Source organism: Hipposideros armiger, unplaced genomic scaffold, assembly GCF_001890085.2.
Source record: "Hipposideros armiger isolate ML-2016 unplaced genomic scaffold, ASM189008v1 scaffold_366, whole genome shotgun sequence".
Classification (NCBI taxonomy): domain Eukaryota; kingdom Metazoa; phylum Chordata; class Mammalia; order Chiroptera; family Hipposideridae; genus Hipposideros; species Hipposideros armiger.
The window spans coordinates 552957-573680 of NW_017731716.1; the positions used below are offsets into that span (position 1 = coordinate 552957).

Below are 20724 nucleotides of genomic sequence, written 5' to 3' on the forward strand. Positions count from 1 at the left end.
CCAGGCACACTGACCTCTTTGTCACTCCTCAGTTCTGCCAGGAAGTCTTCTGTCTTTAGGCCTTTGCACCTGCTGTTCCCTCTGTCTGGGGTGCTCTTTCCCTGAATATCTGAATGGCTGGTTCCCTCACCTCCTTCAGGTTTATAGGCAGATGAAACCTTATCGGTGACCCTTGTTTGACCACCCTATTTAAAGCAGCAACACTACGAGGGCCCAGCTGGGAACTCTACTCCCATTGCTTGCTTTATTTTCCTCATCGAATGTTTCACCATCGGACATGTTTTTTTTTGTTTTGTTTTTTAAAGATTTTATTGGGGAATTGGGGGAGGGGAACAGTGTTGGGGAATCAGGGAAGGGGTACCAGACAACTTGCTGTCCTTTTGTTCTTCAGTCTAGTTGTGGAGGACGTCGCTTCACTGGCCCATGTTGGTATGATCATTGCACTCTTCCCAGGTGAGGCAGTCTCTCGCCAGCCATTGGACAGCCACTCACGGCGGCTCACAGCAGCTCACAAAAGCTCACGCCCTGCTACTGGCCAGCCCCACTGCAGCTTACACCGTCGCCAGCGACTCACAGCAGCCTAGCTGCAGGTGGAGCTGTTGTTCACCATCTTAGCTGTAGAGGGCGCAGCGTCACTGGCCCTCATGTGGGATCCGAACCACGGCCCCACTGCTCAGAGCTGGCGTCTCAAGCCAACTCCCAACCAACATGCTGTCCCCAGACATGTTTATATCTCTTGTTTATTGACTATGTCCTCTCAAGAGTTTGGAAAGCTCCACAAGGGCAGGGTTTGTGCGGGTTTTATTCACTAATGTATCTCCAGCCTCTAGGACAACACTTTACAACTATTTATTGAATAAATGAAGACCACATCCATCTTTTCTAAGGCGTTCCTTAGGACACTGAGTGACTTTACAAGGCCTCTCTTTTTCCTCTGAACCACAAGGTAGGCTCAGGTCTCAGCTCTCAATCAACACTGTTGACCTTTCTCCCACAGCTGTAAATACTGTCCCTATGCTCACGACTGTCAAATGTTCCTCTCCAGCCCTGAACCCTCCCTGGAGTGCTGACAACCCATGTGCCTTGTCTACTTGGACGCCTCAAACTTATCATGAATAAAACACACTGATGAGTTCCCCTTCCCCTTCCTCTCCTACCGACCATTTTACCCCCATAAAACACACACACACAGACAAAACCTCTTCCTTTCCCATTTTCCCATTCTGTGAATGGTGCCACCATCCACCCGGTTGCTCAAGCCCTAAGCTTAGAAGTCATGCTCAATTCCTCTCTTTCCCTCTATCCCCACATCCAATCCATTGGCAAGACCTTCAGCTCTACCTTGAAACTATTTCCTAATCCCAACTACGGCTTCTCGCGTATGTTCCTAAGACCTTTGTCCAAGCCACATAACCTCTCACCTGGACTCTTGCTATTATCTATTTGAAGCCTCCCCGAACCTAATCCATCTCACACAATATCAAAGTGGTCTTTTAAAAACTCAAATTGATCATGTCATTCCTCCATTTTAAACCCTCAATAATTTTCCATTGCAGGGGGCGGCCGGTTAGCTCAGTTGGTTAGAGTACAGTGCTCATAATACCAAGGTTGTCCGTTCAATCCCCACATGGGCCACTGAGATGCAACCTTCACAACTGGATTGAAACAACTACTTGACTTGGAGCTGATGGGTCCTGGAAAAACATACTGTTCCCCAATTAAAAAGGAATAAAAAATAAAAAATTGTTCTTTAAACAAAAAATAGACCTAAAAATGTATTTAAAAAAAAAATTCCACTGCACTTAGACTGAGACTCAAATTTCTAACAGTGGCTACAAGGCCCTTCATGACATGGTCCCCACCGCCCTCTCTAGCCTCACACTACACAACTGTCCCCTCATTCCTCACGCTGTAGCCGCACTGACCTGTCTGTTCCTGCACTGCACAACAGAAAACTATCATGTCTGCTCAGTCTCCACACTTTCTTATAGTCATCAGTCTTTGCCCATGTTTGGCTGCTTACAGGTTCAAAAGTGAAGCGCAATAGTTGTCACTGGTACCCTGGGTGACAGGGAGACAAGTCCCCACAACCGTTATCATAAACTTGTCTGCCAGAAGTTTTAGCATGAAAAGGCTACAAAAGCCTGAATGTCTCTGAGGCAAATGGCAAGATTTATAAACCATGAGTCATGAAAAGTAGGACAATTCAGTTTGCTATGAGGACATGGAAACTTCTGCAGATTACTGAGGTGAATCTCATTACTCTCCCCATATTATTGCTCTGGCTGTTCACCTCTCCTCATTCATTCAGACATCCCCCAGGTGCCATCTGACTCAAGGCTATTTTACATATAAAGGTTTCTCATTTTGACAGACAGCACTACTCACAACATCACCCTAGCCCACCCTGACCCTCCCATTCTAATAAACTAACCCAAGATCTACATTTGCATTGCTATTTTTCAGACCCAAGTTCACTCTACAAGGCTTGGTAATACAAAGAAGATACCAATCCACATTAAGTTAACTTTATTCCCAAGTCCTGACACTTGCAACCAATAGTACTGCTTCTGATCCCACTGGCGTTTCTTCTGAACCCCCAGATGCCTTCTGGTTGCCTAATTTACCTTCTGTAAGTATACTACTCAATCTAACAAGATATGCCCTATTACTCAAAAGACCCATTAGGGAGGGAGGGAGGGAGAGAGAGAGGAGTCTGAATTTGGCCCGTTGAAGTAAATTTGTGCCTCGAGTACTTTAACTCATGGTCATTTTAATTCATGGTGTAAGTGATGGTGGTTTCGCTATGCATTTTATGTTCAATTTTGTACTGTAATTGTCATTGCTTCAAAACTGCCAGTTAGTGCTAAATGACTTCCTAATTACATTTTTCAATCCCTTTCCTTGCTTAATCTAAAAATTGTTCAAGTGAAAGGGTTTGCAAGCAGCCGCATGCCCTTACTGATTACTTTCTTAAGATTGTCAAGGAGCAGTCAGGGGGTCTCAGACAAGCCTGTATATGGGCTTTGCCTAAACTTGCAAAGAAATAATAGGATGAAGCCATTACATGGTTAATTCAGTCACATTCTACAAAGCTTGAAAGTGCCACAAAAATTGATGTAACGAGATTTTAACAACAATAAAAGAAACAAAACCACAGAATGTGAGGGCAGAGAACGTTGTTTTGAATCAAACTTCTCTCTCAAAAATCTCATCAGTTATGTAAATCTGGTTTGCAAAATTAGTGCTATGACAAGGGTTCCATAAACTATATTATCTGAAAGAACCATCACTTTCAAATTTTATTTTAAATATGTCTAAAAGGATTTGCTCTGCTTTTCCATGTATAAGTACAGTTAGCTATGAAGCATAAAAAATTTTCATTACAACAGATTATTGTAAGATATAATTGAATTAGGAGTGTTTACTTATATAAATATAAATATGACTTGTTTAAAATGTGAAAGATGAGGCTTATGAATCACAAAATGGTGAGTACAAACCCTTGTTAACAAATTCTGACATAAACTTGCAAACCATCGTATTTTAGAAAGTCAAAAGTAAATGACATCAACAACACATTCTATTTAAAAGTGTTGAAGAGTAATTTGTATACAAAGATAAAATGAATAGTGTGTAGGAATAGACACCAGGAAAATAAGCCTTAGTTATACTGCATATACAGTCTAGAATAAATATAAATGAAACATCTCTTTTGGCCTTACCTTTCTTGAGACAAGGAAATTTAAACAATTTAACCAGACCAAAATCATCTCCAGACACCAGCACTGAGCTGTTGTAATTTGCATCCACTGAGTTGATGTCAATGATGTCAGTGTATTTTGGCCAAATTCCACTCACTTCCGGGCCTTTCACACACGTCCAGGACGCCCAGGGAATCCCCTTGATTTCTTCCTTACTTGTTAAGGGCTTCCCAGCTGGAAAAAAAAATCAATATTCATATGTTACATCTAAATAAAAAGCATATTCTAATTTATTCACTTTTCTTTTTTTTTAATAGAGGTTTAAAACTTTTTTCTTTCAAGTTCTATAAAACAAGGAAACTATAGAGTCTGATCTCTTTCACGAGCTGACGTTTTTGTTTTTGTTTTTGTTTTTGGTTGTCTTGCAGAAAGGTTTAAAGCAGCGGTTCTCAACCTTCCTAATGCCGCAACCCCTTAATACAGTTCCTCATGTTGTGGTGACCCCCAAGCATAAAATCATTTTCGTTGCTACTCTATAACTGTAATTTTGCTACTGTTATGAATCATAATGTAAATATCTTTTTGTTTTCCGATGGTCTTAGGCGACCCCTGTGAAAGAGTCGTTTGACCCCCAAAGGGGTCACGACCCACAGGTTGAGAACCGCTGGTTTAAAGGAAGCACATGGTCAAAACTGAGACATAATAAGAAAAAAATAATCATTGTACTACATGTCATGTCTCAAACTACTAATGTTCACTTGATCTTAATTATATAGATTCTGGTGATATTATGTTTCATATCATTGATGAAATTACTTTTATTAAATTATACATTATCATATGTAGTCACCAATATTTTGCTAGGTTTTAAAAAGTTTATTCTTAACTTCTACTTTTCATAACTTAAGGAACCATAGAAGTGATTTTTTAAAAATTCAGGCTCAATAAATTAGAGAAAAAAATTAATGAATTTTATTATTTAAGTTTAAAAGTGCTAGACAATAAAAAAATCCACCAAATTTTGATGAAATAAATGTAATTGGTTGGTGAAAATTGTCTCTGCAATAGTGCTAGATATGTTCTTAAATGTATGCCATGAAACCCAGTTGCCACCAGCAGCTGGTGAGGGATGGCCCCAGGGAACACACAAAGGAAGAATCACACTGATTAAGAAATGTTTGAGAAAATGTCTAGCCATACATATTCTAAAATTCAAAATCAAAACAATTAAGTATATTATCTCATACTTTCCCCTTCAAAATAAACAAATATTTTCAAATTAAGAATCTGTGAGAATAGATGCTCTTGTACATTACTGGTGTACTATGAAGCTGGTACCCACATATCCTGAGCTCTACCACAGCATTACATAAAGGTTCATTATTAAGACTATAGAATCAGAGAGTTTATATTTGGAACATAGGCTTTGATCCAGGTTCCTGCTTTGGAGAATATAGTCCAAGAAAGTATTCAGAAGAGAAAATCCCAACTGTACAAAGATATTTGAAACTGCACTGTGTGTACCAGCAAAGAAAATAGAAATAAGCCCAAATGTTCAATAACGGGAGAATGAGAAAGCAAATCATGATATTATCACTGAGCAGGATGTTATTTTGTTACTGCAAATGGCAAATATGTGTTCCATATTTTTTCACATATATATGAGAAAACAAGAAGAAAGTAGACAAAGAAATATGCGCCTAGTAATAGTGCATTGACAAACCTAACAGGGCAGAGACTCTTTAAAAAGTTGAAGTTATATGTTACTCATTGTATGGTAAAGATTAATTTTTCAATAAAAACTTTAAGATAAAATATTATCTGAGGTCAAAGTTTATGTTAAATATTAAATTTTTCCTCTTACATTAAAAAATCATAATCAAAGATTATAATAAATTTATCTTTTATGACATTTTAGTACTACAAATTAAATGTTACCAAATGGGTATTATAAGTCAGATGAATCTCTTCTGAAAAGTTACAGTGGGAGATGCAGATAAAAATTGTTTTTTTAATCCCAATTTGCATATTTTACCAAATAATCAAATAGTAAGGACTTCCATTTATGAAGAACAAAGATTTGAGACTAAAGCAATCAGTAAATAAACACTATGATCCTCAAATCGTTAGTATTTTTAGTACTTTTTCTAGGATTTTTTTCTTTCACTTATCTTTAAGCATTCTTTATAGATATCCTTTGTTCATTATAACAGGTGCAAGTACTTATGCCCAGTCGATGTCTTTTCATTTTATTCAAGGTCTCTTGTTCAGTTATATTTTTATTTTAATGTGTTCCAATTTACTCATCTTTTCTTTGATAGTTTGTGATTTGAGGGTCTTGTTTCAGAAAACATCCCTTGCCCTGAGGTCATTCATAGCAACATTCTCATATTTTCTTCATGTGGTTCAAAGTTTTGCTTTCCACAAGCATTCAATGCCTGCATGACTTACATGGCATTTTGTAGAACAGTCGTTCTCCTGCGCCATCATTAGTTTGCAAGTATTTACTATCCAAAGACCAGTCAATGTGTGTAATGAAACTAAGGGACTTGTTGCATTCTCCAATTTTCTTATACCTCTGGGCAACAGCATAGACGTCTACTGGGCCATCATTGGATCCCACTGCGAGATAAGAACCATCTGGAGAAAATTTCATTTCATGAATGACTTCTTTTCGATCTTTGATATGAACCACTTCTGTCATATCTCTATAAGAATAAAAAGCGAAGTGGTAAGCAGCAAATAGAAACTCCAAGTCACGTTTTAAAGTATATGAGTCAGAGATAAAAAATTGTTTAGAAAGGAAAAAAAATAAAACTACAGAAAATGAAAAATTAACTTTTAAGGAAAGATATAAAATATTAAAGTTCATGGCCAATTTAACAAATTTAATAATGAATATTTTAAATAATATTTGGGGCTGCCAAAGTAAAAACCAGGAAAATAAAATGCATATTTGCTTTCATGTTCAATTATATATTATCTTTCTCTAAAATTTCTTGTTAAAAAAATTGAGGTTTGTAAAACTGTTTTAAAATATGTCATGGAAAAGTGCACATATATCAAGGCAGCATAAAAATATGCCACCTTCTTATATTTTAAGAACAAGAAACCAGTGATTGTTAAGCTTAATGCTTATTGCTGTAACGAGAGCAAGTCCAAAAAGCAGGAGAGGAAAATTACTTTTTTACTGTTATGTCATTATTTAACTTTCACGATAAAAGTTCAATAATGTGTACACTGAATCTCTGGAATATTCTGTATCCTTTCTGATCAGATGCCAGTAAGTCTGCCCTCATTTGAAAGTTCACTGAGCATTTTTCTACAACTATGAGACAGGATTATGACTGACAAGTCCCCTGAGCCAGTAATGATGCCTTTATCGACTCCAAAATGAATTGGGTGCATAAGTAATGCCAAATATTTGCTTCCACATAATAATTCCTCACACCTGCTATCATTTATTAATAGCACTACAGTTTACTACAATGTCATAAAATAGGTGTGGGGGTATTTTGTTTGTTTGTTTGTTTTGGCTTGGGAAATCCATCAAAAAGAAAAGAAAATCTGGTACTTAGACATCTTTTCACATATCACTAAGCAGAGAAAGAAAATGCTGCCCACCAATTTGGTAATAAGTTACATGTGGCTGGTAATGAGAATTTAGTGTAATAAAGCATGCCAAGAGCATTTCTCATGGCTATATAGAATTGTCTCTGTGCAAAACATGCCATATCTAATTGATGGCTGCATTTCCTTTCTGTAATCATAAAATGTATGAGCCAAAAGGACAACCAATGTGTTCAGAGAAATAACAAGGGTGGATCATAATTTTTATCCTGTAAAAATAATATAGGGTGTTAATAGGTATGAAATATTCTATTTTATTGTCAATTATGGGTGGAAGAAATCTTTTACTCAAGCTCAACTTTAAAAATATGGTGCTACTGGAGAGCTTTATTCTACCTTCTTCTTTCCTTTGCTTACTACAAGCACATAATTGCTGATCTAAAACCCTTGGGACCAAATGAGCTTGGGAATTCATTATTTGTTAGATTTTTTAAAAGGCCCACACACAATTTATTATGTAACATCGCCAGTGGGGGCTGGGGCAGCATGCTGTATTACTACATTAATATTTTTGCAGCAAACCACATGATACATGATTATCCCTACTAAGAGATTAATAGACTATAAACAATCTCAAATAAGTTCACTGGGTCAGGCTACGCTGCCAAATAAGTCACCGAAGAATTTTGGATATTCAAAGTGTTCAGATTTTGGGATTACAGATAGGGGATTGTGAATCTATAGTGTTCCTATATGAAAGAGTAAGTGCATTTCCCCTAAGGTCCTGGCGTATATTATGACCAGGAGAATCTTAACAAAAGAGCATATTTAATATCGTTTTCAATGTCAATACATGCCTGACTCGGAGAACAATGAAGGAGCCATCCTTCATGCCCAGGGCCAACTGGGATCCATCAGGGCTGAAAGCAACACTACGAACTGCTTCCTCCATGTTACAGCGGGCGATCAAGGCATGGTCAGCCAGGCTCCACAGCCTAAGCACAAGAACAAAGTGAAAAAACACAACAAAACCGACTTCTCATAGTCATCAGCCAGCCCAAGGCAAGAAGGCCTGCTCACCACACTGTGATAAAAACCAAAAAAGGATACAGTAACTTCACACTAGTGTCCTTCCTCACGGCATGTCCAGGAATCTGGGATGGTGTTCAGTCTAACTTTGGGTCATTTTTACCATTTGAAATATCCAGCAAGGAATATAAAATGAGATAACATTTCCAAAAATTTTGAGATTCACAGAAAAAGAAAAATTTAAACACTATCTTCACACAGCATCTTACTTTTCTCTTTGGAAATTAAAAATTGTTCTTTACTTATACCAATGGTGGTTAATAACACAGGATAAGGGGCACTTACTGGATGCTATTATGGTTAGTTTTCTAAAAAAAAAATATATATATATATATATTATATATTTTAGTTTTTTATTTTTTTTTACTACTCTTGTAGTAACTGTGTCATTTAAGTACATATAGATTGAAATACATATTCCATTTGTTGGCCTCCCTAGAAAGAAAACATATCTGAGAAGGAGAAGAGTGAATGGTATCCCTGCCCAAGACAGTTCCAAAGCCAGCTGAGCTGTATACAGTCATACGTTGTCTTTCCTCATAAGTTCCCTGTGCGTCCCCACATTCGTAAGTCCACTCATGGTCAAGGCAGATCTTCACAGTACCCCTGCCTGATGAGCACAGCTGCTGCTGGAGAAATGGGGGTCAAGGGACAAGTGCAGCTAACACACAGTTTTTGGCAGCTCCAGGAACACCTAAGCCAGGCACCGCAAACGGAGTGAACATGAACTAAATCTCTGAAGCTACACATGAGGGTTTACATGTGAGTTGAAATTGTGGTATCTGACCTCTGTGTGTTAGTACTTTTAAGACAGTCTTCTCATAACACACAAACCACAATATCTGCTAAAGGGATTGAGAACCCAGAGTTCTACAATAGAAGCAAGAATTAGTCATGTGTGTTGCAGTTTCTCTAATGTGTTCTGCCATTAGGAGGGATGGGCGCACACTCCTTACAAAGCAGAGTTGCCCAGTGAATAGTTCACTGATCCCTTAGGCAGCCTTGCACTCTTCAGCCTAAATCTTACGGTATTCTTTCAATGCCTTGTCCATTATTCATGATCTCATGCTGTTTTCAGCCACGTACTATTTTCAGCAATGTAAGCTTTGCTTAACTAGCATGAAGAAACCATTACACCTCAGGAAACTGTCCTCTCCTTATAAAGTCACTGAGCTAATCTTTCTCAAGAAATGATGACTTACACCCTTCCTAAATTTCCATACTCAGTGTAAAATTACATTTACCAAATTAATGGTTAAGGAGAATGAGACAAATTCTGGCAGTCAGGGCACCTTGGGGATGTGTGCAATTCTGAAACCCAACACAGCTGTCAAAATACAGAAGTCAAACACTTTCTTGAAATCATTTTTATCTGGATGGGTATGAATGGGTTTTGGCAGATGTTTGAATAGCTTGGTGGCATTGTTTTGCCTGGTCAGGGAAAGCTCAGAGTAATGGACGGAAGAGAAGAGGAAGTAAGTGAAGACAAGCCAAATACACACTTAGGTCACAGGGGCAGATAACTGGAGCTGCTCATACTGACTTTTTTTTTTTTTTTAAGCTGAGCTATCCTGCCACCTGTTAGTAGCTCAGCGGCTGCTCAGCTTGGGCTGGACTCGAACCACTGTTCCTCAGAGCTCAAACTCTTGAGCGAGCTCTTAACCAGCTGAGCCATTCGGCCGGCCCCATACTGACTTTTAGATTGATGAGGCTTAGTGCTTGGTAGAGACTAAAAAATGGATTTATTTTTGGATTTTTACTTTACTAAAGAGTATACCAATTGTATCTTGATCAGATTCCCCGACATACAGAATAAGGGTAGGCGGGAAGCAGGAACCTTTAGTTTACAATATTCTATTTTAACTATTAAAACCCAGAAGCAGTAATCGATTGATTGATTGATCAATCTATTCCCCCCACCCCATCACTCGCTCTTTCCAGCCTGTTTCTGACCACAATGAAAGCTAAGTAATAAATACAAAAATACTGAAAGCAGTGTAATAGTCTTCACCTCACACTTTTAAATTGTATGTTCAGTCCTTCAACATTCGCAAGAACACTGGAAGCATACTCATACTGTTCATTTTATGCAATGTTGTACTATCAAAAGTAACAAATGATCCACAGTAAGAACCCTTGATGCTAATAAAATTGCCTATTTTCTCAAGAGCCAGAAATTTCCTTTGATTTGTGGACAATGTTTAAAATTTCATCTGAGAATTTACAAAGACATAACTATTTACTCACGTGCTGAAGACAACTTTGCAAATCAGAATTTAAGTTCTAATGGTAATAAATGAGTGTCTGTGAATATACTGTGAAATTGCTGTGCACCCTTTGCCGAGGACCAAAGGTATGAGAAGGAAATATGCTCTTACCACCGATGAGCATGCTTAGCTCTCAGAACTGTGACTAAAAGCCAGTCTTACCAGTAGTAATATCTTTTCACTTCTAAGGTCATTTTCATGACTTAAGATGGAACCAAAGAAAGATAACAACAATGAAATGCCAAGAAGCCAACTGCTGTTGAGTTTAAATGTCAACATTCCATGTGAAAATTGTGTGGCTCTGCACTGTGGTGTATCCCTCTCTTAAGTAACAAGCAAATTGGGGCAAAATAAATCTGTTATCCCAGGGAAATCAGTGAGGTGACAACAGCTACTGCTGGGGCCTCACCTAACAGAGCGGTCATCACTGCCTGTCACAGCCAGTGGCTTCTTGGGGTGCAGAGCCAGAGCCCAGAGCTCCCCCTCACAGTGGCCTTGGAGGATCAGCATTGGCTTGTCTCGTTCTCGCACAATCACTTCAAATATTTCACTGTCCTGGGTTCCTGCTAGAAGACGGTCGGCTTTCCAGCACACACTCCGGATAGAGAGGCCTGCCAAAAATAAGTAAGTAAAATAAAAACATATCTTCACACCATTTACAAATAAAACATCTAAAGTAAATACCCTTTTACCAGGATAGCATCTAATGCAACACATTTTTTTAAAAAAAAAAACATATGATTTCACTCATATGTGGGGTACAAAACTGAAAGCAACAAACAAACAAGACAAAAACTCATAGACACAGACAACAGTTTAGTGGTTACCAGAGAAAAAGGGGGAAGAAAATAGGTAGAAAAGAGTAAAGGGGGTCAAACATATGGTGACGGAAGGAGATTTGACTTTGGATAGTAAATACACAACACAATAGATGATGTATTATAGAATTGTACATTTGAAACCCATATAATTTTATTAACCAATATCACCCCAGTACATTTAATAAAAATTAATTACTTAATTAATTCCTGGGGGTGGAGGATCAAGTCCATGTTCCATTTTGTATTGTTTACCATTTCCTTACCTGTGTTGGTCGTTTCCTCCAATCTCTTGTAATTCATTTTACAAAAGAATAACCACTCTGTCCTGCCTGAATTAGGACAGCGACCTGTTTTTACAGCCAGATATATCTTAAAACTACATTTTAAAATGAATATAAGAGGAGAAATTGGTCTTTATGAAAATCTAAACCTCTTTGAAATTATTTCCTTCTGATTTTCTAAGGAAAAGTTAATAATCACTTCAACCTTTAGGATGTTAATATTGCATTAAAATTATATGTGGCTGATACTACAAAATGGTTAGTTATATTAGGTAAATTTAATACGTATTTGATAAGAACCCAGACTCATTCTACTGGATAAACAGATGCACTGTGTCCCAGAAAATGCAAATGGAATTCTAATTTCAGTCTCAAAATACCATCAAACATCAAACAATTTATGGAACCTTCTCTAAAAGCACAGTGCTCCTTTTAAATCTGAACTTCTGCCTCCGTAGTATTTTATCCTCTTTCGTCAGGTCTTCACTTGCCTGCTTGAGTTATGATCTCTCGGACTTCTTGCAGTCTGTTCTGTCCCTTACTGGGTTCATTATTTATTTACTTACACAGTGAATCTTCTCATGTCTCAATTAGAAATACAGAAGTGATCCCACTTTCTTAACTACTTTAAACCAGGTGAGGAGGTGATAAGCTTTGAAAGCTGAGTTGCCTCGCCAGTGAGCTTTGTGTCCTTGAGGTAGAAAGTACCAGAAGTCAGAGCACCTGGGCTTTAATCCTGTTCTACACCTGATTGGCCACATGCAGGAAGAAGAGTCCCTTTACTTGGGGGCCCAGTTTGTCTCCTCATAAAATGTAGACTATAATTATGGAAATCATGTAATTTAGCATTGAAATTGGGATCCATTAAAAGTAAAAGGAGATTCTAAAATTAAATTTCATAATTTTTTGAAATATGTATTAACCAAGAAAGTCGTTTTACAATGTTAAAAGGCCTATTAAATAGTTCTACCAAAAATATTTTAAATGCAAAAAAAATACTTTTAAATGCAAAATTCTAAAAAACACTTTATTACAAAACAAAAAGTCTAGGACGAAGGGATGAATAGGCAAAGCACAAAGGATTTTTAGGGCTGTGAAACTATTCTGTAGGACACTATAATGGTCAGTATATGTTATTATTCATGTGTCAAAATCCATACAATATACGACATCAAGAATGAATACTAATGTGAACTACAGGCTTTGAGTGACGATGTGTCAGTGTGGGTTCACCTACAAACAAAAAACATTGTTTTTAAATGTAGGTTCATCCATTGTAAAAAATGTACCACTCTGGTGGGGAGATATTGATAGTCAGAAAGGCTGTGTGTGTGAGGTAGGGGATATGTGAAAAATACCTGTAAATTCCACTCAATTTGGCTGTGAACCTAACTGCTCTAAAAACACTATTAAAAAAAAAATCCAGGACAAATGCTAAGTCAGATGGGATGCTAAGACAACAGGAGGGTTAATTGGGGTATAGGGATACTGTAATCTTCATCTTTACTAACTGAGGTCTTGAAAGGATCAAATGAAATAATGCATTTAAGAAAAAGTATTTTTTAAGGCATAAGACTATTTTTACACAAGATAACTCTTTACTCCTTGTTCTGAATTCATTGTTATGTGTCTTGAAATGGAAGGAGACAGCACACAGGCAGATTTCTTATTCCTGCTGTGAGTAGTACGTGGAGATATCTTGGCAACAGCTAGTTCAGGGTCAATCACTCAAAATCCTCCACTGTAAACATCATGATGGGCTTTCAAGGTGGGGAAGGACAGATGTGTGGTGAAAGCAGTCAGGCATAAGGTGGCAGGCTGAAAAAGTAGGCAGCACAGCTGTGGAGGAAACTGCCTTGTAGCGACAATCCTTTTGCCACGGTCCCTTTCTTGGCCTTATCTCTTTCCTACCCATTTCAGAGGTGCAGGTACTACTCACTAATTAACATTGCTTCCTCTGGGAAGGGTAGTGAATTTACTGTCTCCTCAGCACACTTTCTATCATCTAAATTTTATTATAGAAAGGATGTAACACTTTATTCTTTGGAAACAGGAAGGAAAGAGGGATATTAATTATATTTCAACATCAGCAAAAAATCAAATAATTTACTTGTTTATTTATTGTCCATTTCTCTCTCTAATGTCTGTGAAGAGAAGAGTGTTTTTCGGTTTTACATACTGCTAGTTCCTCAGTACCCAGCAGTGTCTGGCATGTAACAGAGGCTCAATAAGAATTGTTGAATGAATAAAATAAAACATCAAAATAACAAGCATTTCTTGAGTCCTTGAAGATATCAGAAAAAACAACATACTCATCCTCGATGAGAACATTTATATTCATTCATGTTTTAAAATTTTTGATTGAACAACTACTACATGCCCAAGATTGGAGCTCAAATAGTGAACAAGCCAGGCTCATGCTCTAGTGGAGTTTATAGTCTAAGGAGAAACCAGACATTTATAAGCAGATATCTACATAAGAAAAGCAACTAAAATAATATGAGATTCCAGTTCAAGATAGCAACATAGGAGTATCCTGAACTCACCTCCTCCCAGGGACACACCTAATCCATAGCTACATATGGAACAATTGCCTCTGAAAGAAACCCCAAAATTAGCTTAACAATTCCTACACACTGGGTGAACAATAAAAAAGAAATCTACATCAAAACAGGAGAGGCTGAGACACAATCTCGCTATAAACCATAAACCCCATCCCTGGTGCATCAACCCACAACTAAGAGGGAACGCACAGCTCTGAGCAAGTTCCTGAGTAAAGAATTTGAATCCCGCATCTGGCACCCAAACTTTTAACACTTGTGCCTGAGAGATGAGCCCCCCAAAGCATCTAGCTTTGAAAGCCAATGGGGCTTGTGTCCCTGAGGTCTACAAGGCTATAGCAAACTGAGAAATAGCTCTTAAAGGGCTCGCATGTGCGGACTGACCATGGCTGTACTCCAGGGCCCCATGCAGAGGCAGCTGACTTAAATGCTCAGTCTTTCTGTAAAAAATACCTATTTGCTTAACTTAAAGCTTCGATCTGAAGGCAGTCATCTAATTTAACAAATAGGGGCAAAGTGGAATACTCTCCAAAGCCCAAGGAGGCCAGAGAGTGCCATCTTTGAACTCTCCGTCTGCCTCACTTCAGCTCATCTGTATCTCTCAGAAAGGAGCCTCTGCACATGTGTGGCACCCCAGTTTTCATTGCTGCTGCCCAGGGATCACCCCTTGATAGCCTGGCTATGGTGGCCAGTGGGGTTTGTGTTCACAGGTTCAGTGGTAGCAAACAAACTACCAGTTCTTAACTGGCATTCACCCCAGGGCTCAGTGCAGAGGGACCAGACAAAAAATGCCCATCTCCCAGTCTTTCCCTGAAAAAGGTATATTTGCAAACTTTAAAAGCTGCTGCCTGAGGGTCTGGATTCCAATCAGTCTGAATCTAGGTGCTGACTGAGATCCTCCCCTTTAGGACACAGACAGGTCTTGGTACACCCTCAACTACTGGGGAGCCACTAAGAACAAAGTAAGCTTCTTAGACAATCATACAGGTTTGAGATACAAGCAAGAGTTAGGGCAGGGTTGAACCATTAGGTTCATCTCCTACATGAGGCCACCTCTTCAAGACTGAGAGAGGTACCTGTTTTATTTAATGCATGGAAACCAACACAGAGAGTCAAGGAAAATGAAGAAACAAAAGGACATGTTCAAATGAAAGAATAAGATAAAAATCTCAGGGAAATACCTCAATGAAATGCAGATAAGTGGTTCACCTGATAAGGAGCTCAAACTAATGATCATAAAGATGTTCACTGAGCTTAGGAAAATAATGCATGAACAAAGTGAGAATTGCAACAAAGAGATAGAAAATATAAGAAAGTGTAGCAAACAGAAATCACAAAGCTGAAGAATTCATTCACTGAACTGAATACACTAGAGAGGTTCAACAGCAGACTAGATGAAGCAGAAGGATGGATCCGCAAACTCAAATACAAGGCAATCAAACTCACCAATGAGAGCAGTAAAAATTAAAAATGAAAAAAGAAAATGAAGATAGTTTCAGTGACATTATAGGAATCCCAGAAGAAGAGAGAGAGAATGCAGCAGAAAATTTATTTGAATAAATAATGGCTGAAAATTTCCCTAACCTGGGGAAAGAGACAGGTTTCCAGATCCAGGAAGCCCAGAGAGGTCCAAATAATATGACCCCCCCCCCAAAAAAAACCCACACCAAGACAAATTATACTTATAGTTAAGATGTAAAAAGTTAAAGACAAGGAGAGAATCTTAAAAGCAGCAAGAGAAAAACAATTTGTTATGAACTAGGGAACTCCCATAAGATTGTCAGCAGATATTTCAGCAGAAATTTTGCAGGCCAGAAAGGAGTGACACAATATATTCTAAGTGCTAAAGAAAATTACTGCCAACCAAGATTACTCTACCCAGAAAAGATGTCCTTCTGAATTGAATGAAAGAGAGCTTTCCAGACAAGCAAAAGCTAAAGGAGTTCATCTCCATGAGACTGGCCTCACAAGAAATGTTACAAGGACTTCTTTAAACTGAAATGAAAGGGTGTTATTGAATAACAAGAAAACATATGAAAATATAAATCTCGCTGGTAAAGATAAATGTCTAGTAAAATTCAGAATAATTTCATTCTGTAAAGATGGTGGTCAATTCCTTATAAAGCTAGTATGAAGATTAAAAGACAAAAGTAGAAAACTTATAACTACAATAATTTGTTAATGGATACAAAAGATAAAACAATATTAAGTTGGGACATTAGAAATATAAAAAACATTGTGGGGAGAATAAAATGTTGAGCTTTAGAATAAAATCAAACTTAAGTTGTTATCAACTTAAAATAGTTTGTTATAAATATAAGTTGCTTTATGTAAGTGTCATGGTAACCAAAAAGGAAAAATGTATAGTAGATACAGAAAAGATAAAGAAAAAAGAATCTAATGTACCGCTATAGAAAATAATCAAATCACAAAGGAAGAGAGCATAAGAAGAAAAAACAAAGGCATCAAAAATAGCCAGAAAACAATTACAATGTCAATAAGTACATCCCTATCAATAATTACCTTAAATATAAATGGACTCAGTTCTCCAGTCAAAGGACAGAACAGGTGATGGGTTAAAAACCAAGACCCATCTATACACTGTCTACAACAGATTCACTTCAGATGTAAGGATGCACAGAAACTAAAAATAAAGGGATATAAAAGATATTCCAGCCAAATGAAAACCACTGGGAAAAAAAAAACCAGAGTAGCTATACTTATATCAGACAAAACATGATTTAAGACAAAAACTGTAATAAGAGACAAAGTAGGTCATTATAGAATGATAAAGGGTCAGTCCAACAAGAGGATATAATGTTTACAAATATTTATGCACCCAGCATAGGAGCACCTAAATATATAAAGCAAATAGTAACAGACCTAAAGGGAGAAATAGGCAACACACAATATATTGGGTTGTCAGAAGAGTCATGATGCATTTTTGCAATGAAAAACATAGAAAAAATACGTCATGACTTTTCCAACAACCCAATAGTACGGGACTTTACTAGCCCACATCTATCAATGGATAGATCATCCACACAGAAAATCAGGAAACATTGGTCTTAAAGAGACATTATATCAAATGGACTTAACAGACACCATACATTCCATTCAAAAGCAACAGAATACACATTCTCAAGTACATATGGAACATTCCAGGATAGATCATATGTTAGGCAACAAAACAAGTCTTAATAAATTTAAGAAGATTGAAATATGAAGCATCTTTTCTGGACCACAATGATATGAAACTAGAAATCAATTACAATAAGAAAACTGGAAAATTCACATATATGTGGAGATTAAGCAACATGCTACTAAAAAAACGAATCAAAAAAAGAAATGAAAAGAGAAAGAAAAGTACCTTGAGAAAAATAAAAATGGAAATACAACATAGCAAAATTTATGGGATACAGCAAAAGAAGTTCTAAGATGGAAGTTCATAGCACTAAAAGCCTATATTAACCAACAAGAAATATCTCAAATCAACAACCTAAATTTAGGGGGCCGGCCGAGTGGCTCAGTTGGTTAAGAGCTCACTCAAGAGTTTGAGCTCTAAGCAACAGCAGTTCGATGCCCGGCCCAAGCTGAGCTGCTGCTGAGCTGCCAAAAGGTGGCAGGATGGCTTAGCTAAAAAAAAAACAAACAAAAAAAACCTTAGGGGGCCAGATGGACTCATGTTCTATTGGGGAGACCACTTCATAGTTGGTGTAGAGGCCTGACCACTGCACTGTATTTCTGAAGCTGATGTTGAATAATATTGTATGTCAACTATAATTATATATACATATAGTCACGGGACATGGAGTAGAGAGTGGGAATGGAATCAATGGAATTGTAATAGATAAGCATGATATCGGGGGTGGGAGGGCAGTAGATGGGGGGAGGGGGGTGGTTACTTTGTGAGGGTGAAAAGGATAACTATTGCATTGTTCTGTACACCTGAAACTAACAATAAAAAAATTAAAAAAAAAAAACCAGCCCTAAATTTATACCTCAAAGAACTAGAAAAAGAAGAACAAACTAAGCCCAAAGTTAATGAAGGAAGGAAATAATAAAAATCAGAAAAGAAATAAATGAAATAGAGACAATAGAAAAGATCAATGAAATTAAGAGCCAGTTTTTTGAAAAGGTAAACAAAATAGACAAAACTTTAGCTAGATTCACCAAGAAAAAAAGAGGACTCAAATAGCATCAGAAGCAAAAGAGGAGATGCTACAACTGATACCACAGAAATACAAAGAATCATGAGAGACTGCTATGAATAATATGACCACAAATTAGACAACCTAGAACAAATGGATAAATTCCTAAAAATACACAACCTTCCAAGACTGAATCATAAAGAAATAACAAATAAGAACAGACCAATAGCAAGTAAAGAAATTAAATCAGTAATCAAAAACCTCCCAACAAAGAAAAGCCCAATACCAGACGGCTTTACAGGTCAATTCTCCCAAACATTTGAAGAATTAATATCAATCCTTCTGAACCTCCTCCAAAACATACCAGAGGAGGGAAAACTTTTAAACTCGTTTTAGGAGGCCACCATTACCCTGATACCTAAACCAGACAGAGACACTACAAGAGAAGAAAATTACAGGCCAATATCCCTGATGAATATAGCTGCAAAAATCCTCAACTAAACATTAGCAAAGCAAATTCAGCAACACATTAAAAGGATCTTACACCATGATTAAGCGGCACTAATTCAAGGTCTGTAAAGATGGCTGAACATTTGCAAATCAATCAATGTGATACATCACATTAACCAAATGAATGCTAAAAATCATATGATACTCTCAGATGCAGAAAATACATTTGTCAAAATTCAACATCCATTTATGATAAAAACTCTCAACAAAGTGGATATAGAAGGAATGTTCCTCAACATAATAAAGACGATATATGAGAAGCTCACAGCTAACATAATACTCAATGGTGAAAAGCTGAAAGCTTTTCTTCTAAGATCAGGATCAAGACAAGAATGTCTACTCTTGTCTCTTTATCCAATATAGTATCAGAAGTCCTAGCCAAAGCAATTAGGCAAGAAAAAGACATAAAAAACATGCAAATAGGAATGCAAGAATTAAAACTTTCTATTTGCAGGTGACATGATATTATTAGACCAGTGGAACAGAATAAAGAGCACAGAAATAAACCCATTCATATATGGTCAATTAATTTATGGCAAAGGAGCCACGAATACACAATGGGGAAAGGACTGCCTCTTCAATAAATGGTGTTGGAAAAACTGGACAAATGCAAAAGAATGAAACTGGACCACTCTCTTATACTATACACAAAAATTAACTCAAAATAGATTAAAGACTTGAACATAAGACCCCAAACCATAAAACTCCTAGAAAAATACATAAGTGGTAAGCTTCTTGATGTCAGTCTATTTTTTATTTTAAGTAGTGAAAGAGTAGTTTATTAGAAGAAAAAGCTCACTTCAAAGAAATAGAAGCAGGCCCAAGCAGAAGGCATTGGCTCAAGGGCCACTATTAGAAGAAAAAGTACATTCCAAAGGGTTAGGAGCAGGCCCAAGAAAAAGCATGGCAAAGGCTTAAAGGGCAAGGCCAAGGGCCAGGGCCAGGGCCCCAAGGGCCAATGGCATCATTATTAGGAAAAAAAGTACGCTCCAAAGAGTTTGGAGCTGGCCGAGCAAAAGAAGGAGCTCAAAATGCTTGACATCAGTCTTGGTGATGATTTTTTTTGGATTTGACACCAAAAGCAAAGGCAACAAAAGTAAACAATGGGACTACCTCAAACTAAAAAGCTCTGCACAGCAAAGGAAACCATCAACAAAATGAAAAGGCAACCTACTGAATGGGAGAAAATATTTGCAAACCTTGTATCTGATAAAGAGATTAATATCCGAATCACATGAAGAACTCATACAACTCAACAGTAAAGGACAATCTGATTAGAAAATGAACAGAGGGAGAAGGGGGGGGGGTAAAAAAAAAATGAACAGAGGATCTGAATTGACATTTTTCCAAAGAAGACATACAGATGACCAAAACGTACATGAAAAGGTATTCAATATCACTAATCATCAGGGAAATGCAAATGAAAACCACAATGAGATATCACCCATATTACAATGGCTATTATCAAAAAGATAAGAGGGTAACAAGTTTTGATAAGGAATTGAAGTAAAGGGAACCCTTGCATGCTGGTGGTGAGAATGTAAATTGGTGCAGTCACTATGAAAAACACAATGGAGGTCCTTCAAAAATTAAAAATAGAACTATACCATATGATCCAGCAACTCTACATCTGGATTTACCCAAAGAAAACAGAAACATCAACTCAAAAAGATATGTGCAGGCCGGCCGAGTGGCGCGATGGTTAAGAACTCGCTTGGGATGCCAGAGGGCCCCGGTTCGGATCCCACATATGAGGGCCAGTGACACTGC

At 37.4% G+C, this 20724-nt stretch overlaps 1 protein-coding gene across 8 annotated transcripts in view; it reads right to left on the reverse strand.

Annotated features, from left to right (window-relative positions):
• Positions 1 to 20724, reverse strand: part of EML6 (EMAP like 6) — a 282005-nt gene that overhangs the window by 117743 nt on the left and 143538 nt on the right. For all 8 annotated transcript variants that reach the window (XR_002126189.1, XR_002126190.1, XM_019662103.1 and 5 more), the window contains 4 exons: positions 11040 to 11241; positions 8132 to 8269; positions 6156 to 6412; positions 3726 to 3938 (listed from right to left, as the gene is read on the reverse strand). Coding sequence is in view for 6 of the 8 variants with exons in the window: in XM_019662103.1 (XP_019517648.1) it covers positions 3726 to 3938; positions 6156 to 6412; positions 8132 to 8269; positions 11040 to 11241 (810 nt within the window). In the remaining 2 variants the exon portion in view is untranslated. The remainder of the gene's footprint in view (positions 1 to 3725; positions 3939 to 6155; positions 6413 to 8131; positions 8270 to 11039; positions 11242 to 20724) is intronic.